The sequence below is a fragment of the Zootoca vivipara genome, chromosome 1 (assembly GCF_965207765.1).
Source record: "Zootoca vivipara chromosome 1, rZooViv2.hap1.1, whole genome shotgun sequence".
NCBI lineage: Eukaryota > Metazoa > Chordata > Lepidosauria > Squamata > Lacertidae > Zootoca > Zootoca vivipara.
In genome coordinates this window covers 103921273-103949247 of record NC_142582.1, presented here as the reverse complement: position 1 = coordinate 103949247, position 27975 = coordinate 103921273, and the positions used below count along the sequence as shown (strand labels likewise).

The window sequence follows — 27975 nt, the reverse complement described above, 5'->3', positions numbered from 1 at the left end:
GCGCTCCTTGCCCCTTTTGACGTGGCACCGGCTTCCCCCATCAGCCATGTTGGTTGCGTCGGCACCGCTCAGGCTGCTGGGTTCCCGTGCGAGGAGAGGCTGAAGCGAGCGGCGGAGGCGGCTGCTCCACTGGCTGAGCGCGACGCAGGTGGGTTGAAGCGAGGGGCTGGGCGAAGGAGGGAAGGGCTGCGCCACTTTCCGAGGAGGAGGAGGAGGGGAGGCCGAAGTGGCACAAGAGCAAGTCCCGCCGGAGAGCCGCTTACCGACTCGGCGTTGGGAGCGCACGCAGCGGGAGAGACGCTCCTTCTGACTCCCGGGCGCTTTGGTGCCTGTCGGGGGACCCCCCCCCAAAAGACCCCCCAAAGCCTCTCCTGTTGACTTGTAGGCTGAGGTAAGTCGTAGCGAGGGTTCAGCGACAGAATGCTTGTTTTCTCCCATACCTTCCCCGCCCCCCCAAACCTAGAATTCAGGGTGGGTTCTCCCGTGATCACCGCTCCCTTCTCCTCCGTAATTGTGACTATAAAATACATATTTTTAATATATAACTGCCCCCCTCATTTCTCTCTTCCGTTCGCCCCCAGTCCAGGACGAGCGTCCCTCATCCTCCCTCGCCCTCTTCTATAGGTGAGGGGCTGTACTGTGGGTGAAGTGTGTGTGTTTGGGCAGCGTTAGGTTACCTATAAGGGATTCCTGTATTGGGATTTCACAGCTGTACTTTGCTGAGGAGAGGAGTCAGCGGCCTGAACTAGGACCTTATGCCCAACTTAGAAACCCTGTAAAAGTAGCCCCTTTCCTGTGCGGTTAGGAAAGAGATAGTGCTGCTCTTAATCATCTGGATAGATGGGAAATAAAAGAGGGGGTGCGTAAGAAATGAAGCAGGGTGATGTACACAGAGATGTAAAGATGAAGGGGAAAGTAGGGATCATAAAGAGGGAGCAGGAATTGTGCTACATAGCAGTGTATTTCGGTCCTTAAATCCAACTGTAATGTACAGTTTTAAAGACAAAAAACCCCCCATCAAACTGATGAAATAGGTAAACATTTGCTAATACATTGTTGCTTTGGTTCTTCGCTCAATGGTTTTTCTTCGTTTAGAATATCAGGAATGAATGGAGTTCCTCTTCATGTGGCTGACCAATTGCCTCTGGCCCACCAACGTTAATGCCACAAAACATTGGTTAATGCTTAAGGTGCCAGAGGATTCTGTTGTCTGAGCAATGTGTACACTGTGTTCCCACACTGCAAAACTGGCAGTATTTGGCACAAATAATGCAAACAAATTATTAGTAGTAGCAAGAACAGATCTTAGAAAAAGTCACACAGTTTCTTTCTATAATACAAGAAGCCTCCATTGATAATCCTCCAGGGTTTTCAGAAAAACAAGCTCTCTCTCCCAAGAGCTTTATTTGTAATCATATGTTTTCCTGGATTTAATATATATGTTGCAATAGCATTGGAGATTATCTTCCAAGGGAGGGCTGAATATATGTAGCACTGTACATTCTCTTTTGAAAGTGATTCACTTCACAGGTCATATCATCTGCCATAAACAGACATGCAGCATGATATTAAACATACATTCAGTGCAGCTCATTTCAGCCTTCTGACAGCTTCTATTGGTTTATTTAGAAACTTTAATTTAAAAGTTTTATAAATGTGGGGTATTTATTTATTCTATATTCCACCTTTCTCCCAGTGAAGATCCCAAGGCAGCTTACAACACAAATTAAAAACACAAATTAGAAATAAATATTAAAATCAGCCAAGCAAGTAGCCCTATATAAGCGGCACTGAAAATGCTTAAAACCATTTTAAAGCACAAAGAATTGTACCACATCCACTCTCGGGAGACCCTTCCAGAACAGCTAGTTGATGGCCAAGGGCCTGCTGGAACAAAAAAAGTGCTTTCCTGCTGGTGAAAGAAAGAGGAAGGTTGGTGAAAGGAAGAGGAAGGTTGGTGAAGCCTTCCACAAGGTGGGAGCAGCCACTGACAAGACCTTCTCTCATGTCCTCAACAAAGGTACCGGTACTTGTGAAGGTGGTAGAGCCAAGATAAAGAAGATGTCAAGGCCCATAAAGGGAGATACAATTATTCAGCTAGCCTGGATCCAAACCATATAGGGGTATGTCAGTCATAACCAGCAAACTGTCTCTGTACACACCAAAAAGTTTTTCTGAATGTTAGGTATGGAGATTTTGTTGAAGTTCAGGAAATTAATTTTACAAGTTATATTTTAGGGAGCTAATAATCTCAGTTGAACGAAGAGGTAGGTATTTAAAATCATGTTGGTGCGTAAGCATACTTAGGGCTACGATATTACTGGTAAGCTCATTTACTAAGGAGTGAGTCCCATTTAACTCACTGGGATCTACTTCTGTTTAAACTTGCTTAGGGGTCTTATGCTGGATTATAACTTGTTTTTAGATATGCTGTATATACTATATGTTTGTGTAAGGTTTGGAGTACTTTTATGATGAGCATCACAGTTCTGGGCAAACTTACTTGGAAGTAAATTCCACTAAAATTGGTACAACTTTACAAGGAAATAGGTTGTGTTGTGCCAAGTGTTTTAGGCTGTAATTCGTGTTTGGAAGGCAAAAATAAAGGAAGAAGATGGGATAAATTCCTTTTCCCAGATCAGGTTTTATGAGCCAAACTGTATGCATAAGCTTTGTAACATCAGCTATGATGTATTGAGAGGTAGGCATATTTTCATCCATTGGTCTTTAACTGGTGGATTAGAACCCACAAACAATATAAAAGGGGTTGTACTGCTGACATTGCTATCATTCCCTCCCCCCATACTTTAAGAAAATAAAATAAGGGAGAGGGGAAGATACTTAACACCAGTATAATAAACGCGTTAAGTTTGTGTCTTGTATTATAAACAGGGGTTAAAGGTGAGTTTCAGATCTGAAAAGTCTGAAGACGTCTGTTTTAATCAACACGTTGTGTGTACCTTGGTCTTTGTAGTATGTGTAAGCATGTAATAAAACAAGGTGCAGTGGCTTTAAAAAAGTGGAAGCATTTCATCCCAAGGTCCTTATCTCACGGATAGTTAGTGGATGGTATTCAGTTAAATAATTGTGTGAAGGGAATGACTTCAGCTTACGCAATGGGACTCCCCCTCCCACCTCCTAAATCTGTCCTGAGAGTCCCCCCTAAATCTGTTATTGAGAGCAACATGGAGTGGAGAAGGGAAGAGTCATTCTGCTCACAGTTATTTAGTTTGCTTGTGCTTGACACAAGCACGTTTACATGGAGCTCAGTGAAGTACCCAAACAAATGCCTGTATATTCTTATAGCTGGCTACGGTATATGCATGTCTTTGGAAGTGCAGAGTTCAACTGTAAATCTGTAGGTAGGGCAGGTATTGCTTTAGTTCCTTCATTATGATACTGATTGCAAATTTTGGTGGCAAAGAGCCAAGTACACATTGTATGAAAATACTCAAAATCAGAGTCCTGACACTTTTCCCCCCATTAAATAAATTCTTGTTTGGAGGAAAGTGTGAAGAGTAGAGAAGTGGTGGGGAGGGGCACAGAGAATGTTCAATTGTTTTCCTTCTCACTGTTTCTCATATTCAAACCCCCCGCCCCTGAAAGAGGCGTTTCCCCTTGGGATTTTTGTTTATGTACATTGGGAATTGGGTCTGCGGTGGGTTTGAGGCAGACAAGGGAAGACCTGAACACCACCTCTCCCCACCTCTTGCTTGATTTATTGCTCTCTGAATTTTCAACATTTTGCTAAGTTATTCAACTTCTCTCCATGCACCTTTTGATAACACAGCGTTGTGCTTTTTTGCATGGGCTTCGGCCGGGGTAATTCTGTCAATGACAGCAGTAAAATAAGAGCTATTCATTAAAAGCAGAGTTTCAGGGAGCTGGCTGCGTATAATTGCAGGGGCTGCACTGGTAAGCTCTGTAACTTCAGCAGAGATTCTGCTCTCTCCTTGCCCCCTCCCCCCCAAAACTTTCAGCATCACTTTGTACTGCTTGGCAACCTGCTGTTGAAACCTGCAAGTTTCAAAAGTTTATTGATGCAGACTTGTTCAGTACAGCTGGATAATGCAAGCTATTAGAAACACATAAATTGAAGCTTGAGGTTCCCCCCCCCAGTGTACTGAAGCTACAGCTGCTGCAATAAGTGGAAGGTATTTTGTGGGTTGATGCTTTTGAATTGAAGAATTGATGCTTTTGAATTATGGCGCTGGAGGAGACTCTTGAGAGTCCCATGGACTGCAAGAAGATCAAACCTATCCATTCTGAAGGAAATCAGCCCTGAGTGCTCACTGGAAGGACAGATCCTGAAGCTGAAGCTCCAATACTTTGGCCACCTCATGAGAAGAGAAGACTCCCTGGAAAAGACCCTGATGCTGGGAAAGATTGAGGGCACTAGGAGAAGGGGACGACAGAGGATGAGATGGTTGGACAGTGTTCTCGAAGCTACGAACATGAGTTTGACCAAACTGCGGGAGGCAGTGGAAGACAGGACTGCCTGGCGTGCTATGGTCCATGGGGTCACGAAGAGTCGGACACGATTAAACGACTAAACAAATTTTGTGGGTAATATCATTTTTTGATTTTGGAATTCATTCTGGAGTAGGATCCTGAGATCAATCATTATTGACCATGGTTCAAACTTCTTTCAGTAAACAGAGTTAACACTAATCATGGTTTGTCCAGGTCAAGACATAATGAGTTACTGCAGTTAGTTGAAAATGGAGACGAAGGTTTCCACTCTTGTGGCTGCACTGGAAGAGGAGAGGGGAGCCCATTGTGTACTGTTGCATGCCAGCGCAACCAGTATGATAAAAATGCATTGTGCAATATAGATGTGCCCAGGGTAGGTTTTTGTTGTATTATCTTCCCATCTATGTCACTCCCTCAATAGTCCACTTGCAACATTGATACTTGCATGTGGTGCTTTTATTTATTTATTGCTTGATCTGTAGAACCTGCACAGCAGCTTACAATAAAATTACACACCTACAATGAAACCATACATGTACAATAGAAAGTATTTTGGCATTCAGCTTTCGAATTCTAACAAAGAAAACCTTGGCTTTACATATACAAAGCCACATGGAATAATTGAGCTGCAATGCTATGTATGCTCTCCTTTAGTAAGGAAGATATTTTCAGTTTGGTGGTTCTACTGCTTAAGTCTTTTCATAGTGACAGCTGCTAGTTTGTGTTCCTACCATTCCAGCTGTTACAAACTGTTGACAGGAGTTTGGTATTAAAATAACAAATATAAATCAGGCTGTTTATAAGATTTCTTACTCACCCTTCACTATAAGATCCCAGGGCAGGTTACAACCATATAATATTTTTTCCACTCAAAAAGTAAAACAATTAAAAGTGGAATAGAAAAATATAAATTCAATAAAAGAGGTGGGTCCCGCAAAACAAAACACCTTAATTGTCAAAGGCCATAGTTAGGAGTTGTATCTCCAGCATACAGGGCAAGCTGAACAGTGAAGATGCTAGGCACACCTCTGTGGGGGAGGGAGTTTCACAATTTAGGGGCTGCCACAGACCCAGGATACATTTTACTGAAGACGTGGCTGTTGCTGAGCTTGGTAGCTCTAGAATAGGTTCACTATTTTGTCTTGCTCCCCCCCCCCCCCCGGCTCTGTATTGCTCTTCTAGTGTGCAAGTCTGGTTGGTCATATTTAAAACGAAAAAAGGTTTGTTGGTGTGATAATACAGAACTGTTGTATTATACTGGATACTTTCTTTGCAGCTCAATTTGTCCAATGTGAGTGGTGTGCCATGGTGACTGCACTGCTGAGCTGCTGCCATATCTGATGTGTTTACCAAGCTTTGAATAATACAGCAATCTGTAGCAACCACATATGGTGGTGTGTATTGCAGAGTACCAGTCTGAACTTGCTAGTTAAAGAACTTAAGAGGTGAATGAACCCTTCCCCTGTGCACACTGTTTTGAAATGAATGGGAGTGTGGTAATCATTGTGATAGTCTCTTGGATAACATTTCTCAAATCAAAGTTACTTTGCAGGTCAGTGTACTTCTGAGCTGACACTTTATATTGCTGCAATGTTACAGCTTCTTGAGAGATGTATATATGTTATCTCTTTTTTTTTTATAAGTGCACTGGCAATACTGTAGACTGTCCACTATCCAAATGCAACAGTCTCCTAGTCCCCCCCCCCTTGCATGTAGTTCCGTGAAAAATGTACTTTACTCTTATGTGTTTCAAGATGGCTAGTAATGCAGGTAACTTGGAGGTGCTCTGTAATGCCCATTCAGATGCTTGTATCAATTAATGTGTGCTTCTGTTTCAGAAATAAGAACGCAGTGATGACAACCTTCCTCGAGTTCATTCAGCAGAATGAAGACAGGGATGGCGTTCGATTCAGCTGGAATGTATGGCCTTCCAGTCGTCTTGAGGCTACAAGGATGGTGGTTCCTGTGGCCGCTCTGTTTACACCATTGAAAGAGCGGTCTGACTTGCCTCCCATTCAGTATGAGCCAGTCCTGTGCAGCAGAACTACCTGCCGAGCTGTTCTAAATCCATTATGGTAATTTCAGATAAAGAAATTTAAACTTTGCATGGATATTAGTACTTTATTATTGTTTAAAAAGTATTTTATCTGTCGTATATGTTCGGAAGTTTGAAAGACAAATTTATTTTCTGTCCTTCACTATAAAAAATGTTACAAATAGTATTTTGGGCATTAAAAAAAACACCCTCACAAATCAATACAAAATTATGCACAGCACATAAAAGATATCTGAAGTGCAGCTCATTATGGGTGATATCCAGCTTCAGTCATGCTTGGAGTAGACCTACTGAAATCAATTGACTTAAGTAACTTCATTGATTTCAATGAGTTTGTTTGGAGTATGATTTGGATACTTTCCAAAGTGCATTTCTAAAGTTGACAGTATCTGTGACCATGGCTTATCTACATAATTTTTCTTGCTCCATAAAGTTATCCATGACTGCAGTTAGGGGGGGAAATGGCCAAAAAGTATAATAAAACCAGTTCTTATTTTGTAGTATTTTTTTCAAGGGTCGTAATACCTTATTCCCACAAGATCTTTTTTAAAGCAAGTCCTGTTGATTTTAACAAGACTTTAAAGACATACCGTACTTATAATGTATGATTCTGTACTGAAGCTGTTTTCTCGTGGATAAATTAATTGAAATCATACTGCCTCATGTGCACACAGAGCTTCTATGTGATGCTTCATATGTGGTCTTGCCATGTACAGATCTGCAATTTTTTTTTAATGTGCTGTGCTGCATACCGTTAACAGAAAAGGTATCCCTGAAATTTCTACATTTGGTGACATGCCAAAAACAATAAATACCAAAATAAAGGTAACACTGATGCCACTTTGCTTCTGCAATATTATCAGCCACTCACTGCTTAACTAACTTGTAGTCACACGGCCAACCAGATTCTTTAATGTAATTGTTCTGCCTTTTGTTATGGTGTATGGCAAGACACAACTCTAATTTTATTTCCCTGAATATTTATACTTTTCCCAGCTAGTGTAAAGTAATTTACAATAATTGTAACACACTAAAATGATAAATTTAACAGTAATCAAATAAAAAGCAGTACCAAACACAACTTACGGTATCAGGAAGGAGTTAAGACAAAGCAAAAATATTCCAAAGGGTCAGAGTTTTGATAACTAGCTTTGATCAGAATAAATGATGAGACTAAAGTTTGTGGGTTGACCATTGACCAACAGTCTCAGTCACCTGACAATAAAGCTTCTGTCGGAAGAATGGGGAAAGATGCAGTTTTCAGCTATCCTTCCTCTGCCTCTCCAGCCCCTGCTACATCAGGAACAGATTTAAGGTGTGTGTTGGGAGCTGCTTGGAGGAGGGGAATGGCCAAAATTTGCTTCCCTTCACATTCTTGCTAAGTGACAGTGTTAGATACTATGCTGTATTACCTGTGCTCATGTTTAAGCATGAAACCGCAAAGTATCTGACTTGCATTCATAATTTGTCTATTAAAACACTTTAAAATTTATTTTTGTAGCCAAGTGGATTACCGAGCAAAACTATGGGCTTGCAATTTTTGTTACCAGAGAAATCAGGTAAGAGAACTTTCAAGTGAATGCATTTTAAGATTGAGATATGAGTGGTAGTAATATTAACATGGAAAGGGTGGGGGTGGGGTGGAAAAGACTAGTATAGATAAACCCTTTCCAGCTTGTTGCTCTGCAGATATTTTGGGCTTCAACTCTTAACAGCCCCACATATTGTGGCCATATGTCAGGGATGTTGAGAGTTATTCTCTAAAGCACTTGGAGGGCACCAGGTTAGGAAAGGCTGACTGGTATATAAATTTATGCTTCAAAGTGTTTTGTGTTTGAATTTTTCATTTGATGGGATTCCTTTTCTCCTACAGTTTCCTCCTACATATGCAGGCATCTCTGAGATGAACCAGCCTGCAGAACTCTTACCTCAGTTTTCTAGCATTGAATATGTAGTACAGGTAAATACCATGATTAAAATATTTGGGATTCTTGGGTCAGGAAAGTAGCCATTGTGATGGTCTCCAATATGTGGAGTTTGGACAAGGACTCAGATATACAGAGGCAAATAAAACATTTTTAATGTGTTGTAAAGTGTAATATGCAAATGTGATACTAGATGGAGACAGTGAGCTATGCAAAATTCAATGTATTTTTCAAAATGTTTTTAAACATTTTTTAAAAATGTTTTTTTAAAAAGCATTTTCACAGTGTTTTTTATATGCGTGTAGATTTGACATAAGAGTCAGCTGTAGTCATGCTTTCCCGAATATTTGGCTTTCTCTCAGGTGGTGTAGCCTAAAGCCTATGTAACCTAAGTAGGAGGAGCATGGGTAGTTAAGGGAGACATCCTAAATATGTTTCAGCCACCATTGAGCCAGTTCTTCAGCTTACACGTTTGTTTCAACTGAACTGAGTGCTGAACTGAACTGAGTGCAATATAGCAATACAGATTTAAATAACACAGGATGCACATATGTCTGCCCAAGTTAGTGCATGCCACTTTGCATAGTGTTAGAGAGATTCATGTGTTTTTATTTAGGACTGTAAAATGGATACAACCATGTTGAAGCCAGTTTTGCATGAGTATTCACAAAAAAGCATTTGATCAGATATAGTTTTGGGATAGTTACAACAAGGCTGTTCCTGACTTTTTGAAGTAATGTTAATGCTGCAATATTGTTCACTTTTTCTTAAAGCGTGGACCTCAGATGCCTTTGATATTTCTTTATGTTGTTGACACGTGTATGGAAGATGAAGACTTGCAAGCTTTGAAGGAATCCATGCAAATGTCATTAAGTCTTCTACCTCCAACTGCTTTGGTTGGACTTATTACTTTTGGGAGAATGGTGCAAGTTCATGAGCTTGGCTGTGAGGGGATTTACAAAAGTTATGTCTTCAGAGGCACAAAGGATCTGACTGCAAAACAGCTTCAGGTAAATATAAAATTAATATTAAAAATGGTATTTCCAGTTTTGGAGCTGCTCTGTCTTTGAAGATGGAAGTAAAAAAAATCTGCCTTACTGAACAGTTAAGGAATTAAGTAAACATTTTCAGTGTGTAAAATGAGAAAATCAATATTATAAAGATGTTTCTAAACTTTTTTAAAAAAGTAAGATTTTTTTAATTAAAAAGACACGGTATAAATAAATAAGAAATATTTCTTAATTTTCTTCAAAATGTTATTGCTGTTTATATGCTGAATATGTAACTATATTCAAACTTTATTATGTTAAATATACTCACAGGAAATGTTAGGACTTACAAAAATGAATGTTGCACAAGTGGGTCGTGGCCCTCAAGCTCAGCAGCCACCACCATCAAACAGGTATTTGTTTTTATTACGAATAATAATGTACTAAATTGTTTTACAGTAAGCCCTGCTTTGTAATTTTGCAGTATAAGAGTCCTTGGAGGAAAAGTGAGTTATAAGCATAATAATAAATAGATGAATAAAAAATGTTAAAATGTAAGATACTGAGGTCAATCCCTGTTCCCCACTTTCTCTCTTGCAAACAAGTGTACTCAAGATGCAAACCTTAGTTTGTGCCAAATCCTATTCATTAATTCATTTACTTAGCCACCCAATAACAAGCTTTCTGGGTGACTCACAATGAAAGTAAATCAGTTGCCAACTTAAGTCATACTTTGGATAGAAGCACTGAAATCAACGGGCTTAACCTGTAAGTTAGTCATGAATAATAATAATAATAATAATAATAATAATAATAATAAGTAGCTTCCAACATAATATAAAAACACGGGGAGACATCAAGCATGAACTAACTTAAGTCAGTTGATTTTGGTAGGTCTACTCCAAGTATTACTTAGTTGGATACCACTCATGTAACATTAAATTTATAACAAAATTAAATTTGTATTTATAACACTATGATTGTAGGTCAATACTTTGCAAATATAGAAATGGTCTAGAATCATTTGAAAGCTTGTGCAATCAAGGGAAACCTCTCTTTAACTTAATGTTTTTCTTGTCTCCAGGTTCTTACAGCCGGTCCAGAAAATTGACATGAATCTCACTGATCTTTTGGATGAACTGCAACGTGATCCTTGGCCTGTTCCCCAAGGGAAAAGACCTTTGCGGTCTTCTGGAGTGGCACTTTCCATAGCTGTAGGACTGCTAGAGGTAACAAGTTCTCATTTATGCACATCTGAAAGTTCACTGCCCTTATCTGGGTTACCTGAATGAGTTAAAGCAATGTGAATTAGATTTGAAATTGGGAAAATGCTGAAGGTTGTTTCCTCCAATTGCAAACAGACTTTCCTGAAGCTTTTCCTGTTCAGCTGTTTTTTTTTGCCGTTGCAGAAAAGTGAGGTACTATAGTGCAAATACTAAATAACTTGGTTAGATAGGTCTCAACATTGACCTTATAACATTAACCTCAATCAGCAGTTCCGAATATCATCACAATATGTCTTTGAAACACATCTTTTTGCTTTCTGACTTAAAAACATTTATTATCCCACAGTGTACCTTTCCTAACACTGGTGCCCGAATAATGATGTTTATTGGCGGACCGGCTACACAGGGACCTGGGATGGTTGTAGGAGATGAACTTAAGGTGCCTATAAGGTCTTGGCATGACATTGAAAAAGACAATGCCAAATATGTAAAAAAGGGTACTAAGGTAAGAATTAATTCTGTAATTAAATTATTTGGAATGTAAGTAAAGTAATGTGAGATCTGCACATAATTTATTCAGTGATTGCATATTTTCTAAAACTAAACAAACCCCAACTTTTAGAGCCTGAGTTATACCCCTCAAAAACAAACTGGTACCTTGGAGGGATATTTTGTGGGCTTGCCTTGACAAAGGGTGACATAAGCATAATGGAACATATAGGATTGTGGGGATAATAGCATGAAATTCTCCACCCCTCCAATACTTCATGTAGCATCTCTTGAAACTGCAGTGTGATTATATGTCTTCCTTCCCTTCAAAACCACAGTGTAGTGACAGCCATCATGCCAATGGAATAAAGTTTAATCCAGATAAGATTGGTGATGGATAGGAAGTTGAACTAGGAAAAAGTGTTACATTCTCGATGAGGTCACAACATTCCCCCTAAAGTATCAGATACAGGGCTTGGGGCTGCTCCTTGATGCAGTTACGCTTCATCTTGTTCAAGCTGCATCTGTGGTCCGGAATTCCCCCCCCCCCCCGGCCAAAATAAAGGTAGCTATTTTGGTTTATACAAAATCAGAACAATTATGAATTAAAACATATTTCTGTTTTAAATACTTATCTAGTCTTGTATAGCATCTGAAAAGAATATAATTTGGCAAATACACTCCATCTTCTGAATAATATTTGAAGCTTTAATGTAAAATGTGGAAAGTTTGACCTGCATTGTTTAGTAAAAGTTATGTTTACATTTGTGTCTCTAGCATTTTGAAGCTTTGGCAAATCACGCTGCTACAACCGGTCACGTTATTGACATCTACGCATGTGCATTAGATCAGACTGGTCTTCTGGAGATGAAGTGCTGTCCTAACTACACTGGGTATGTGTTATGTTTTACAGCAATGTAAAAGAGGCTATATGCAGAAACAGTGTTCTTGTGTAGTTAAGAGAAAAGCTATATATTGGAAGTCAAGTGGACTTGCATATGTTTGCATGATTGTGTCTGTGTGAGCAAAGTTGTCACTACAATTAATCTTTTTCAATCATGAAAATATAGATTAAAATGAGTTTTCACGTCAGAAAGCAATACTCTTTGACTGGTCCTCTTAATTGCAATATATTCATTTCTCCTGTTTAAATATTTTGCACCACACAGCTATTAATACTGTGCATAATACTATTCTGGGGAGCAGAGTTTTCTCTCTACTGAGAAAGTTAAATGCTGCTGCCACAGAAGCACTATTGTAGGATGATAGTGCTGGAAAGTATCATCAAATCAAATCTAACCTCTTGTCCTTTGTCAAGCACCAATGTTTTCTTTCTTCTCCTTCCCTAACATCCATAATCTACTACACTATGGTGTGCTGCAAGCATGAAAGGCACACCCCGCAAAATCAATGGGTGATATCCAATTAAGTCTTACTTGGAGCAGACCTATTCAAATTCTGCCAGTGCTTCTCAGGAGCTACATCAATATGTTTAAAATGGTCTGTTTGTGAAATAAATTGTTTAGGGATGGCCACTGGGCCCTCAGTGCTGCTTTCCATTTTTTATTACTACTTTATGCCTCTTCAGGGATGAGCTGTGGGCAGGGAGGGGAAGCCGAGGCATATAAACTAATACTGTACTGCAGTGCTTCCATGAGTGCCTTGTGATGGGCACTTCTAAACATGGCATATAGATCTGCAATATCACAAGGAAATATGGGACGGCAGGAGTGGAGCATAAATCTTCACAGGTGAACTTGTGGTAGCAGCCTAGAGTGTGATGACTTAGGGCAGTTCCAGATTCCATTATAACTGCTCTTTCACATTTTTCATATATTGTTTGACTTGATTATTCATTTTTTCGCATGTAGGGGTTACATGGTAATGGGAGACTCTTTCAATACATCCCTGTTCAAACAAACCTTTCAGCGTGTGTTTACCAAAGATGCACAGGGGCAATTCAAGATGGGATTTGGAGGTACCTTAGAAATCAAAGTAAGATTTGGAATTTTACTATAAATATTTTTAAACGTCTTGTGTTGTTATTCCATCGCATTTGTTTACAACTAATTAAACTATTGCACTAAGGTATTATTATTGCTAGTACAGTAGCAATTGTTCAGTCAGCATTTTAGTTTAAACCTTTAGCGTTGGGGTCGTAGTATTTTATTTTACAGTGAAAATAAGCACTGGAATTTAGTGTGGCTGTGATCCAGCATTCAATGCTTGGCAAAACTGTTATGAATTCCTACCCTTGACTTACAAGATAAGCAACTAGGTATCTTTCCTGTACCTTTGCAGACAACAGCTTACTCTAACATCTTGTAATCTGTTGATATGATATTTAGATTCCACTCACAATACATACTGAATCGTCAACAGAAATATTTCTCTGTTGCATAAAGGTGCAATTCCTATAACATTTCTTCTTGCTGGTAGACAGCAAGTAGACAGCAAGTCAGAGTAGACAATACTGAGCTGGATGACATTTTTATAAAACAACTCCATATGTTCACCTGTATGGAACTGTGGGACTCTAAGGAACTTTGAGGGTACTCTGGGTCAGGTGCCTGTTCTGAGATATGATTCCTCATCTCTGCCACCAATGCTTGTTCTAGATCTGACTTGTAAAGGAGATGTAAAGTTAAAGTGTATAGGCTTCTACAAACTAGAGGAATGAAGTCTCATAAGTCCTTTTAGCGCAAGGAGTACTTTTAGTTGATCCAGTGAGTTGTGTAAGGCTGCAGTTCTCTACATACTTACCCACAGTGCAGTCTCATAGAAACCATTTTTACTAAAAGAAAAGCTGTCTAGTTTCTGCTCCATTCTGAATAGAATGACTGTTCAGACCTTTGTTAGCACTGCTGTTTACTAGTAAAGGAGATTTGTAAGCTCAGACTGCCAAGATAAAAGATTATCCTACATTCTGCAGGAATAATCATTTGTTCTTCTTTTATTTTGCTCTTAAATCTGTGTAGACTTCAAGAGAAATAAAGGTATCTGGAGCTATTGGACCTTGTGTATCTCTCAATTCTAAAGGGCCTTGCGTATCAGAAAATGTAAGTTGACTAACCTGTAAATCACTTATACAATCTGTGCCTTTCTCACTTTTCACACACAAAATGCTATAGAAATTATGTAGTAAAATCTTGTGTAAAATCTTATTAGCATGTTGCCATTTTCAAAGGCACGATTTTACAATAGTTTTGACTTTTTTCCCTTCAGGCCAGGTGAGCAGTGAATTGTGTGACTGTCAGATGGTTTAGAACAGTTGATACCGTTTGAATCCAACCCTTACACCTGTTACATAAAAATGCAGTAGATCCAGCTTTTTCTGATGTGACTAAGCATTAGTGGGTATCATATTGCAATTACACTATACCACTCTGTGTGTGAGTAATTCAATGTCACACTAAGGTGATTGTTCTGACAGGGAAAGCATTTTGGCTTGCCTGAAGGAACAATCCCCCTCCTCACCCCTATGTGCCGTTCTAGGGGTTCTCCCGATTCCCCTAGAGACAATTTCATGTTTGCACAGAGCGATGTGAAGGAAAAGCCCTGTTGTACAAGGATAAGTCCTTGTGCAGGGCTTCCACTGAATCCTACCGTGTGTGTGTGTGTGTGTGTGTGTGTGTGTGTGTGTGTGTGTGTGTGTTTATTTCACTAGCCACTCAATTTCCAAAGTAGTGAATATATTGTTGAGGAGTATAAAGCTCTAGGTAGCGATAAGCACCTTACATATAGGCTTATTTATTTATGTATTGTACCTCTTGTGGTGCCTCCCGGGTTCAACAGTGCTCACTATATATATCAGCATTATAAACTTCACCATTTGTCCTACTAATCCTGTTGCTCTTTGGATGTGTACCAGTAATATCTTGCTTAGTGCCAGTATAGTGGCTCATTGTGTCGTTTGGCTTACTCCACTAGCATAAGGTGGCATTATTTACTTAATGCAGCCAAAGTATACTCTAGTCTGTGGAAATTCATGTTACAGTAAAATGTTAACAAAATGTTAACTGTTATGTTAGTAGAGGGGAGAAGTGAAGCATTTATAACAAAGATATAATTTTGCTATATCTAAGTAACTGGGATAGGAATTACTGAAAACAGCATTACGTTTTCCCAAATCCTACAATTTGCTGTGTATAGCAAATGTAACTTTTGCTGAAAATTATTTGTAATATTTTTGCAGGAGATAGGAACAGGAGGTACATGTCAGTGGAAGATTTGTGGACTTAATCCTACCACAACCCTAGGATTGTATTTTGAGGTGGTTAATCAGGTAAGATAATTTTTTAAGAGCACATGTGCATATTTAAATAATTTTTCTGAGGCAGGTGGTTGACAAAGCATAATTCCCACTTCCTCCTCCCCATTTTAATTGGAGCTTGTGAGGAAGTAGCTGATGTGGTCTACAAAAGTACAGTGGTACCTCGGTTTACAGACGCTTCAGGTTACAAACACTTCAGGTTACAGACTCCGCTAACCCAGAAATAGTAGGCCTACCTTGGGTTAAGAACTTTGCTTCAGGATGAGAACAGAAATCGTGCTCTCAGGTTAAGAACAGTTTCAGGTTAAGAATGGACCTCCAGAACGAATTAAGTTCTTAACCAGAGGTACCACTGTAGTTTCTTTCAAGAATTATGTGTTGTGTGTTTCACCACTCGGGGAGGGGGGAAAGCAAATTATAGTTTCCCTCATTTTAATTAGGAGCATTTTATGAGACTTACTGTAGCTTGTAGTATCATAAGGCATTAAGCAACAAACCAGGAACTCCCTGGTTTAGTTCTCACCTGTGTAATGAACTCTGTGTGCGTCATTAGTAGTTTGCCTGCCTTTAGCCCACATCTGCAATATGAGGGTAGTAATACTTGTCTACCTTATAGGGCTGTTTGTAAGAAATACTGAGGTTGTGAAGCACTTGGCTGCTCTAAGTAGCTATATACATATACATATTATCGTGTCTCATCTCCTGTGCTCCTGTCCTGCCTTCAGATTTGTAGATCTCCTATAGTATTTTCTCTACTTAAAGCACTCTGTTTTGGAAGCTGCTCCAGTGTTGAATTAAATTGTAGCTAAAGATAAGCAGTAAGCTTACTGACTTAATTTTTTCATATTTGTACAGCATATTGCAGTTATTAAAGTAGCTTCTGTCAGATAACCTCTAATTATAGAATTGACAGTGGCAGTGATGAGATTCTTAATGTGGTGATCATGCTGCACAATGTTCCTGTGATTCTGTCCTCTGATTTAATCTCTTCACCATTTACCCTTCGAAACAGCACAATGCTCCAATTCCTCAGGGTGGGCGAGGTGCAATCCAGTTTGTGACTCAGTACCAGCATTCGAGTGGACAGAGACGAATTAGAGTGACCACTGTTGCCAGAAAGTAAGCCTTAACTTCTCATGTGTTATATTCTAGAAATTTGTGTGGCATGCACACTGTTTAACAAACCGTATTTTGCTTAGAAGGTAGACCTTATGTATGTAAGGTCTGACATTGTATGTAATGCTGACTTTACACCAGTGGAAAGCACTTTGATTCATGCACAGCAGAGCACCTGATTCTTGTTAATCTGCCAATATTTATTTATTCCGAAGGAGCCCAGGGCAGCAGACACATAAACAAGAAACAATGAAAACATCTTAAATCCAGTACAGCTGAGGCCTGGGAAAGAACTCTCCACTTGAAATGCTTTTTGGAAAGGGAAGCTTTTCAGTAGGTGCTGAAAAGGCAAACTATTATTTAATGGGAGGGAATTCCAAAGAGTAGGCGCCCCAACACTAGAGGCCCCATTTCTATATGGAGATGTATCTCCTGATGAGATAGTATCTGCAGGAAGCCCTCACTGCAGAATGCACAGTGATTGATTGAGTATATGAAGGGTGAGATGTTATTTTAGGTAGCTGGATTCCAAGTTATATAGGGCTTTATATGGCAGAACCAGCACCTTGAACTTAACCTGATTGCAGATTGGCAGCCAGTGCCAATTGAATTGGATACCTAATCATTGCAGTTTCCTACACCTCCACAAATGCATGACCACATTAGCAACCATGGAGGTGGGTTGTGTGTGATTATGATTCAGAGCATGGTGTGCAGAGAGCTATATGATGCCTTTCCTTCAGGGGATCATGAATTGCTGATGATTCTGCAAGGCCTGCTTCTGGCATAATGTCTAAATTGGCTCTAACAGAATTGTTGTATTTGCTGCATAGTGAGCTTCCTGCATATTTTATTTTCTCTTAATTGCGTAGGGGAGCTTTGTTTTGATTTGGAGGAGCAACATGGATTGGAGCTGTTCGTTATTAAACTGATATGTTTTTGCTTCTCTCTGATGACATGTGTGGTAAACAAATGCTATTCTTTTGCAGTTGGGCTGATGCTCAGACACAGATTCAAAACATCGCTGCTTCTTTTGACCAGGAGGCGGCTGCCATTCTTATGGCCAGGCTGGCAGTGTACAGGGCTGAGACAGAGGAAGGACCCGATGTTCTTAGGTGGTTGGACAGACAGCTCATTAGACTGGTAAAGCATTACAAATGTTTTAAAATTTAAAATTCCTCCTCCCATCTGAGATTGTATTTAGGGAGAGATTAGGACTGGACCTGGGACTTGTATCTGCCTTCTCTGCCCCCAGTGCAAATAGCAGATATGGAGGTCCTGATCCAGAATGGGCTACCGCTCCTATTATTTACTTTAAAAAACAAACAAACATTTGTGCAACTGATGATTGTGTGAATGATGCCACATCTAGTTCGTTCCTAAGACTGCAATCTGATACATAGTTACATTTTGAGAAATGTATATTTTGAATAGTTTTAAGCCATGTGCTTCTAGTGCTAGATGTAAATTTGGCTTGCTTATATACAATGTATAAAGTTGCAAAGGAACTTGTTGAAAGATATTAGAAGGATGATAAAGAAGGCTTTTCACAGTGGATCTACTTTGTACTATATACCGTGTTTCTCTGGAAATAAGACACCGTCTTATATTTATTTTTCCTAAAAAAAACACACAAAAAAACTATGGCTTATTTTCAGGGGGGGGGTCCTTATTTTTCCCCTCTCCTGCCGCAGCTGGCATTTCTGCTGCACCTATCACTATGTCTTATTTTCGGGGTATGGCTTATAGTCCTTGAATGCTTAAGAATCCTGCTATGGCTTATTTTATGACTACGTCTTAAAATAGGGGAAACAGGGTAGTGCCAACATAAATAAGCCAAAGGTTTTGCTTGTTGTAGTTACCTCTCTAACTCTTGCATTTCAAAGCTTCACTCCACAATTTTTAAAGTCATGTTTTTTTTCTCAATAGATATACTGCTCAAGTAAAACTTAATTGTCTGGAAGCCTCAGTTGTATTCCTCCCTCTTTTGAGAGCCGAAAAATAATATACAAACATTAAGGTTTTTCCCAACTGTTAAAGTTGATGTGAATGTTTCCACAAAATCTGTGGGTCTTAAACATTTGGTATTGAATGAAGCATTTTGGTTATATGTAACTATGTGCTTGACACTCTTGAACAGAATTTTAGAAGCCTCCCGATGCTACTTCTGTGAAGTTAGGTTGTTTTGTAATGTAGTGAAAGTAGAAGTATTTATTTCTGAAAATGTCATGATAGTATTTGAAGTGTCACACGGAAAACTTACAAGACTTTTAAAAATTTATCCAGTGTCAGAAATTCGGAGAATATCACAAGGATGATCCAAGTTCCTTCAGATTTTCAGAAACCTTTTCCCTTTACCCACAGGTGAGTATGAATGAATTGAAATAGAGAACATTCTATATCCACTATGATGCTTATATTCACTTTATTGTAAGATGTCTAAGTGTCCTTGATTAGATAGTTTGCAGTTTTTTTTAAAAAAAAGTTATGCTTCATTCAAGCATTTTGGGATTTGTGAAGCAGTACAACATAAAACTGAATAGTATTTCTCATTCTAAGCCTTTTGCTGTTGTGAATTTCTTAGACTTTTAAATCACTACTTTAAAAAAATACTGTATCATTCTAGTTGGCCACAAGACTGCCATTAATTTAAACACTTGAGAGCATTTATATAAATATAAACCATGCTATAAATATAAACATCTAAGCGTGATGTTAAGTATAGCACAATTTTTCATGTTTAAAAATTATGCCTTCATTGAGAATTTTCCTTTTTCAGTAGAACATCATAACTGTAAAAAGATCACCAAGGGGAATTTTGGTCCACAATGAAAAAGTATACAACACCTACAAGAACAGTGTGTGCAGTTTTTAAACATAAACGGCATATTATACCACTAGCATACATACAAGTATAAGAGTGCAGTAATCATAAGTTGTAAATTACATGCAATGTCAACAATTTTCACAGGACTTGCAGCCCTAAAACCTCATTTCACAAAGGCATTAGACTACAGTCCAATGAACAGACAAAATTGAAGTACATTTTTTTCCTGTGATTTTCTATCGTTTTGTTGGCCACAGAGGTAACACCTGATCTTTCCCTTGCTATCAGCATTGTTACCCTACCAATGTGTAGGTTGTCATTCTTTATGTCCCAGACAAGCTAGATGATGTCACTAAACACAGCGACATAAACCAGTATCAAATCTTTTTGGAAAGAAACGTTGCTACTCTTGACACAGCTGGGTTTGTGGACAAGAAACAGTGGGGTAATTTCTGGTTTGTTTTATTTTGCAGTTCATGTTTCATTTAAGAAGATCTCCTTTTTTGCAAGTCTTCAACAACAGTCCTGATGAAAGTTCCTACTATCGCCATCATTTCATGCGCCAAGATCTGACTCAGTCCCTTATAATGGTCCAGCCAATTCTATATGCCTATTCTTTCAATGGACCCCCAGAGGTGTGTTGGTGTAGTGTGTATGAATAGCTGTAAAAAGAAAACTCAAAAATGAAAAAGACTCATTAGTGTATTGTTGGGAAAATAAATTAAAGCTTTAAATTAAATGTAAAGCAGTTTTGTACTGGAAATTTTTTGGGAGCAATTGTTTCCTCATGTTATGTGGCTTGCTAAATGTAACGGAGAAAGCTGAATTTTAAGAAATGGATTTATCTGTTTTGTATATATAGTTAAGACACTTTTCTCCTTTTATATTAGCCTGTTCTTTTAGATAGCAGCAGTATTCTGCCTGATCGCATTCTTCTCATGGACACCTTTTTCCAGATCCTTATTTATCATGGAGAGGTAAGATCAAGTCACTTTGGCTTCCATATCCTACTATTTGGGCATACAGTGGTACCTCTACTTACGAATAACTCTACTTACGAATGTTTCTACTTACGAATGGAGCTCCGTCCGCCATCTTGGATGCGGTTTAGATAGGATTTTTTCTACTTACGAATTTTTAGATAGGGTTGCTTCTGCTTATGAATTTTTTCTCCCAATGCATTCCTATGGGATCCGACTTACAATTGTTTTTGACTTACAAATGTGTGTTCGGAACGCATTAAATTCGTAAGTAGAGGTACCACTGTACTTATTAAGACTAGTGGCTGTAACCCACACATGGCAATGGCTCTATATTGGAGGCCATTTCTTATGCTTTGTCCAGTTTTAGGAGCTGCTTGTCATGTGGAGTTGCTTCTGGGAAGAGGAGGGCTCAGAAACCTTACTGTAACATTGCAGAGGCCATCACAGAGCCTTTTGGGGTAGAGCTCTGTCATGTGTCCATATTGGTAGCTTCTCAAGGCCATCATGGTACTTGAATTTTCTATGAAAGTGCTTATGGACAAAAATCCTTATAAGTTGAGCCCTTGAAAGCTAATACTTTCGCTACCTGCTGTAGTAATGGAAGTTGCTATTGCCAGTAAACATACATACATTCTTGTGAAGTATTTCAGTTAACAAATAATACTAAGTAGGCAATTCTATGACTACTTACTACAGTGGTACATCAAATGACTCGACAACCGAATTTTTCGACTTACGAATGGGGCAAATGGCCGCATGCTTATAAATTTCTCGACATCTGAACGGAAACCGCAGTGGTTTTAGATAGCATTTTTTCGACTTATGAATTTTTAGATGGGGTTGCTTCTGCTTATGAATTTTTCCGTTTCCAATGCATTCCTATGGGAAATCGCGTTTCTAATGGCGCTTTTCGACTTACGAATTTTTCGACCTACGAAGGTGCCTTCGGAATGGATTAAATTCATAAGTCGAGACACAACTTGTATGGCATACTTCCACTGAGGATGATGGCACTAGGTATCATGTATGATTGCTGTGGCAGAGCTGCTGCTTGAAAAATGAGAAACTATTGAGCATTTGTTATTCAGAACATAATGGAATATCACAGTTATTATTTGCTCTTGGTAAAAATATAATTACAATAGTGTAATTCTGGTGATTAAATCACTGCTAAAGCATTAATTGACTGACCAGTTCCCCAAGATTTCTTACTGCTTCCTACTCAAACTTTGATTATATAAAACTTGTTTGAATGAATAAAACAATGTGTGTTAAATTAATATTCTATAGACCATCGCTCAGTGGCGCAAGTCAGGCTACCAGGATATGCCAGAGTACGAAAACTTCCGTCACTTGCTCCAGGCTCCAGCAGATGATGCACAGGAAATTCTACATTCCAGATTTCCAATGCCACGATACATAGATACAGAGCATGGAGGCAGTCAGGTAAAGCATTGTTGCTTCAGTTTATGGCAGAGGTTTTCAATCTTTTGGGGTCCACAGCTCCCTTGACCAACTACATTCTTTCTGCAGCACCCCTGTGGGGCTCAGGAGCCCAGTTATGTCACCCCTTGCCTGCAGAGCTGGCAGCCTCTCACCCCTTTTCAAACATCCTTCCTTGTGGAGTGTTCCCTCAGCCTCCTCTCCTCTCGCCTCTCCTTTGGAAAGCTGCAGCTGCCACCCCTGGTCTCTGAGCTGCCTCCCCACCCCAAAGAGAGGTGCCTCCTCCCACTGCCCCATAGGGGCCTGGGAAGCGCCCCCTGGCCAGCCCCAGAGGCAACATTTGCCTGGGGAGTTTTTAGCCACAGCTGCTGCAACAAACAGCTGTGCAAGCCTTTGGGAGGCAGAAACATGAGAGGGCACAAGAGGAAGAGAGGGAAGGAAAGAGGGACAGAGGCCAGTGTTGCCCGCTGCACCCCTGACCATCATTCAGGGCACCCCAGGGTGCCATGGCACACTTGTTGAAAACCACTGGTTTATGGAATCATCTTGCTAAATGCAAGACAGGCCAAATCAATATTGGACTTGCATTAATAAACTTTCAAGTTTCATGTAATTGAAAGAGGTATGAATTATGACTCAACTTCTAGCATACTGAGCATGTGATGGCTCATGTGCTGGGCTGAAGATATAAGCTGCGTTTAGATGTTCATGACTCAGTCTCCCCCCCCCCCCGTTTTCTGGTGGGATTTAGACAAGACAAGCAGCAACCCCCTTACTATTGTTTGCATAGGCTCCCAGAACATAGCTCACCTTCATTCAGTCTTCTCAGGCCAACTTTATGTGGTAGGGCTGTGTGCATTTATACCTTGTTGCTGCTCACTTAGCACTTTTTAATATTTAATACAAAAACTAAAAGCTTTAAAAATAAATAAAAGCTAGGATTCTCTAAATGCAGACTATATAACAGGCACCTCAGGGGAGCCTGCAAATGGCAGGTCACATGGTGGTTATTCTTGTTGGACTGTAAAAATTATTTAGAATAACTTTATTTTCTTTTTGTTTAAAGGCTCGTTTTCTGCTTTCTAAAGTGAATCCCTCTCAGACTCACAATAATATGTATGCCTGGGGTCAGGTAAGTTTCAGGTGGATTAACCAAAAAGCTAAGATAATAGAAATAATGTTTCCTGCTTTAACTCTCATAAAGCAATTTGATAGTTAATCAGATAGGGAGCGATTACCAATATTAAAACTTGAATGTCAAAAACAATACAGTATTTTTAAAAGTTGCCATCCAGATTAAGGAAATGCTATGTTGCTTTTTTGTTGCCCTTCAAAATAAGCATTTCTCGCAACCTAGAAACAATGTGTTTCTCGCCTTCTGGGAGTTCTGATAAGATACAAAATATTGAAAGTAGAGGTGAAGATTGTTCTCAGTAAAAAATGTACTAAAGCTAGTTTTGTTGATGAAACTGAATAGCGGAGACAGGCTAAAAGCTTATATTGTATGAAATTCATTACCATTGGACCTTAAAGAAAGGTTAGCAGATTCATGGAGGATCTAGCACTATGGCTGTAGTTCACATGCTTAATATGCAAAAGGTCACAGGAAAATACTTCTGAAACCTTGGAGAATCACTATTACTCATTGTAGACAATGTAGACTATACAGTGCAGACAATATTGAGGAAGGTGGGCCAATTACAGTGGTACCTTGGTTCTCGAACAGAATGTGTTCTGGGAGTCCGTTGGACTCTCCAAACCATTCAAAAACCAAGGTGTGGCATCCTGCAGCCAATCAAAAGCTGTGGAAGCCGCACTGGATGTTCGGCTTCTGAAAATCGTTCGAAAAACGGAACACTCACTTCTGGTTTTTGATTGATTGGGAGCCGAAACATAGGAGTTCCAAGGCATTCGTCAGCCAAGGTATGACTGTATCTGAGGTGCTGTGTGGCAGATTCCTACGTTCCAGCTAAATGAATAATGCCAGGTTCAGAAGTTGTTTTTCAGTGGGATAAGGAAGGGTTAACTGGGTTGGGTAATGGTCACAAGCTATGAGGAAGGCAGGAGAGCAGAATTGGAGTGAATCCTCTCAGTTTTTTCTCTCCTGCCTTGGTGAAACAGCTCCTTCCTCCCGATTCTCTGTGCCTGTCAGTTAAATGTTTTTTTCCTTTCAATATTTTCAATTTCTTTCCTGCGGTTCCTCTGTGTGCGTGTTTACTGCGCTTTGCTTCTCTTGTCAACTTTTCCCTATTCGTAAAAAATAAATAAAACCCTGTCTCTCTCTTCTTGCTTTTTCTGCTCATCTTGTGCTTGGAAGCTTTTCTGCGCTCTTTCTTATTTCTTTGTTCCATTCTGCTGCCTGTCTTCTCTATATTTGCTGAGGGGACAGTTGCCAGTTAGGAGAAGCCATTGATAACCCATTTTTTCCCCCTTGCGACTGCGACTGCTGTTGCCCCTATTGGAACAGCTGTTAATTGTCTAGTAAAGGAAAATGTGGAGGTATATTAGTTACTTAATTACAGTGAATAGACTTACTGATTTTCATAGTACATGTTCTCATGGAACATTTTGGCTTTGCTTAATGGATTTGACATATTTTCTAACGCTTTCCCTTTTCTTATAGGAATCTGGAGCACCCATTCTCACAGACGATGTCAGTTTGCAGGTTTTCATGGATCATTTGAAGAAACTTGCTGTATCAAGTGCTGCCTAAGTGTGGAGTGCAACAGATGTTGATTAGCTGAATCAACATTTCAGCTTTATTTTCCATTTGATGTACTTGTAAAATAAATGCTCTGATGTGTTGCAAGCTGCCTAACTACATCTTAAAGTAGTGTAGTTTTCAGAAAAAGAGCATATCAAAGGCCTAAGTACAAACTACAGTTTGGAAAAGTAAACCAAACAGATATAATTCGGGAGGGGGAAGGAGCTTTTTTGGTTTCCACGCTACTGTCATTTGTCTTAGTCCATTGATTATAACTTTGTACTATCTTTTATATTTGAACGGTCGAAATTATTATTCTGGCTTGCACTGCAGAAACACTAAATGATGTAAAAAAAAAGTCTATTGTCAGCAATGGGCTTTCATGATTTGCCTTCTGGCATATTCATGTTTATTCTTCTTGGCTAGAAAAGAACAAAGAAAGTGACTATAAAATGCTATAAATCCAACTTCTTGAAATCGAAAACTATTTATTTTCTGCAATCAGCTGTTTGTTGATGGATTAGTAAGTGTTCATTTTTGTTTGTTTTTTTGTTAGGAAATCTTTTCTATATTTTCTAAGTGAAGTTGAACAAGCAAAAATTGAAACAAAATTGTCAATTGTTATCCAAAGTTTACAATTTGACAATCATTTGGATAATCTCTGGCAAAGCCTGTAATTACTACACTTAATTAAAACACTATCAAATCTGGGTGTTTTCAAAACAGAGGAGAAAAATTGATGTCCTGCACCTGTCCACAGTGTCTACACAGGGAAAAACGCATAGTATAGTACCATAAACAAAAACATATTGCTGCCTATTTCCATAAGTAAAGTATGCTTATTTTATTATAGCCATATAATGTTATGACATTGTGTGGTGCTTGTTTTTTTGTTCTGCTTTTGTTTTGTTATAAATTATGCAGGTTATGATTCTTGTTGAAGCAGTATTACACAGTACACACCATAATTGTAATAAATCTGGTAATACTCAGTTTTAGCTTTGTTTCCTTGAGAACAAATATATTTGCTTTTTAATAATAAAGTTTTTATGTATAGAACAGATGGTTGCATTTGTAAGCCTATGTCTATATGCAATAGCTGAATTTGATCGTAATCATTTAATAAATAAAAAATGTATTCTTATATGTAAACAATCTTATACTGCTTCCCCCTAGCAGAACTCACAACCACACTTGGCAGGCTGTTGCTGACTAGCGTAAGTTTGAGCAAAAGGACCTGAATTGAGCTCAAACTACATACTCCCAAATGTTTTCATCTAGCCCTTGAGATGGGTCTCAGCACTAAAGTGCAAGGAAAAAAAAGTTACCTAGTACCGTAGCATCATTGGCTCTGGGAACAGTATGTGTATTCTTGTCACCAACACACTGGCCTTTTTCTCAAAGGATTTGCCTAACGAACTGCCTTTGAGCCACAGATTCCCTGCCTAAATCTAAACACTGGCCATTTTAAATCTCTCAGCCTCATGTGATCTAGCCCCTTAGCTTTATCGCTGTTATGGAGGTAACACTTAGATATTCTAGGTAGCTGTGATACTAGCCAGGAGGGAATGTGAACTTTGCTTCCTGTTGGCCGATCAGTACCTATGTGTATTCTATCCACCCAGATTGGTCTTACTGCCTGACATGAATGCCCCATAGTGACATAGGTTTAGGGCTGGATGAATTCTAAACTCATTTGAAGGGAGGTTGCAGGAGAGAGAGAGAGATGGGAAGCAGAGACAATGCATTTGTTTTACTGAAAGACCCGCAGCTCCATTGGGTTCCTTTGTCCCTCACCGATCATCTGGCAGCTGCTTTTCTTTTCACTGGGGAAGATAAAAACCAACTGGGAGAAATTGGTTGGCATCTGTGCCAAGAGACAATGGAGTGCACCTCTTGGGGGGGGCGTGAAGTCGAACTGCTGCATTAGCAGCACCAAAGTGACCTTCCCAGGGCTCAAGCCTGGGCACTGTGTATGGAGGTCTTTGGCTAACTAGACAATACCCCCTCTTGGCCTCACTGGTGCAGTCCAAAGGAAAGCAGAGCAATACTTTTGACACTGGCTTGGCTGCAGGAGTTGCCAGAAGGAGACATACAACATGCCATCCTACCATCTTAGGGACCCCACTCCAGATTTGTGTAGGGTTTACTCCTTTGCCTTTTCTTCTCCTGAATAAATCCTGCAAGGAAGCGGAGGTTTAGGATCAGAGTTTTCTTTTTCCTAGATGGGCTAAAAGAAAGAAGATCCACCTAAACATTAGGAAGAACTTCCTGACAGTAAGAGCTGTTCGACAGTGGAATTTGCTACTAAGGAGTATGGTGGAGTTTCCTCCTTTGGAGGTCTTTAAGCAGAGACTTGACAGCCATATGTCAGGAATGCTTTGATGGTGTTTCCTGCTTGGCAGGGGGTTGGACTGGATGGCCCTTGTGGTCTCTTCCAACTCTATGATTCTATGATTCTACCTTCCCAGCTTGACAAGCCCCCATCTGCCCCTCACCTCTACAGCACATGCAGAAACTGCCGCCTTGGCCATTTCACCCACTATTGGCTCAACTGGGGCCGGTCTTGGCATGCAGGGCAAGTCCCTAAGCTAAGGCAACAAGGGTTTGAGATCTTTGAGACCTTTACCTGGCTTAGCCGGTTAGTCAAAGCTGTTCCTGGGATGTGGCCACTGTCGCATATTGACAGCTTCTAGGAGCCACAGGGGAGAGCTGCTAAACTACCCGTGAAGGAGCACGAATGTCCCCCACCAGAGGTGCTACCTCTCCCCTTATACAACCCCAGGGAAAAAGATACAGGCATTAATTTCTCTCTAGGTAAAGGTAAAGGTACCCCTGACTACTCTGGGGTTGTGGCGCTCATCTCGCTCTATAGGCTGAGGGAGCCGGCGTTTGTCTGCAGACAGCTTCCGGGTCATGTGGCTAGCACGACTAATCCACTTCTGGTGAACCAGAGTAGCGCACGGAAATGCCGTTTACCTTCCCGCCGGAGTGGTATCTATTTATCTACTTGCACTTGACGTGCTTTCGAACTGCTTGGTGGGGAGCTGGGACCAAACAACAGGAGCTCACCCCGTCGCAGGGATTCGAACCACCGACCTTCTGATCGGCAAGCCCTAGGCTCTGTGGTTTAGACCACAGAGCCACCCGCCTCCCAATCTCTCTCTAGTGGAAGTAAAAACAGTATGACAGTCTTGATCTTCAGGAGAAGGGGGACAGATTAGGAACTCTCTTCCTGTGTTGCACTTCCCCTTCAAATGGCAGTATCAGTGACTGTGTTCTATCAAAACAACACAAAACAGTCTCTGAAAGGAATCGTGGAAGTGCATTTAGCATGTGACTCTCTTTCTGAGCAGGTTTTTGGAAACCTCAAGAGGGCAGTAGCAGCTTATGCTACAATTTCCCTTCAGATCCAAATGGTATCCATGACCGGTGTAATTCTATTGGAGTTGGTAAAGTCAGCTCTGATTA

At 39.8% G+C, this 27975-nt stretch overlaps 1 protein-coding gene across 3 annotated transcripts; it reads left to right on the top strand.

The window, feature by feature from the left end:
- Nucleotides 1–18: 18 nt before the first annotated feature.
- SEC23A (SEC23 homolog A, COPII component) lies at nt 19–25563 on the top strand. 3 transcript variants are annotated; one of them, XM_088672019.1, is made up of 20 exons: nt 19–148; nt 6312–6548; nt 8031–8088; nt 8403–8489; nt 9228–9464; nt 9777–9856; nt 10528–10672; nt 11016–11174; nt 11936–12051; nt 13030–13153; nt 14137–14217; nt 15354–15443; nt 16444–16550; nt 17537–17690; nt 18834–18911; nt 19848–20009; nt 20265–20351; nt 21648–21803; nt 22867–22932; nt 24424–25563. In XM_088672019.1, the coding sequence occupies exons 2-20, from the start codon at nt 6328–6330 to the stop codon at nt 24511–24513; spliced, it is 2298 nt and encodes a 765-aa protein (XP_088528145.1). In that variant the 5' UTR covers nt 19–148; nt 6312–6327; the 3' UTR covers nt 24514–25563. The 3 variants fall into 3 exon arrangements, with proteins under 3 accessions (XP_088528145.1, XP_060128832.2, XP_088528151.1); XM_060272849.2 differs by having other exon boundaries at nt 19–391; XM_088672025.1 differs by lacking the exon at nt 19–148 and adding an exon at nt 5750–5918.
- The last annotated feature ends 2412 nt before the right edge of the window (nt 25564–27975 follow it).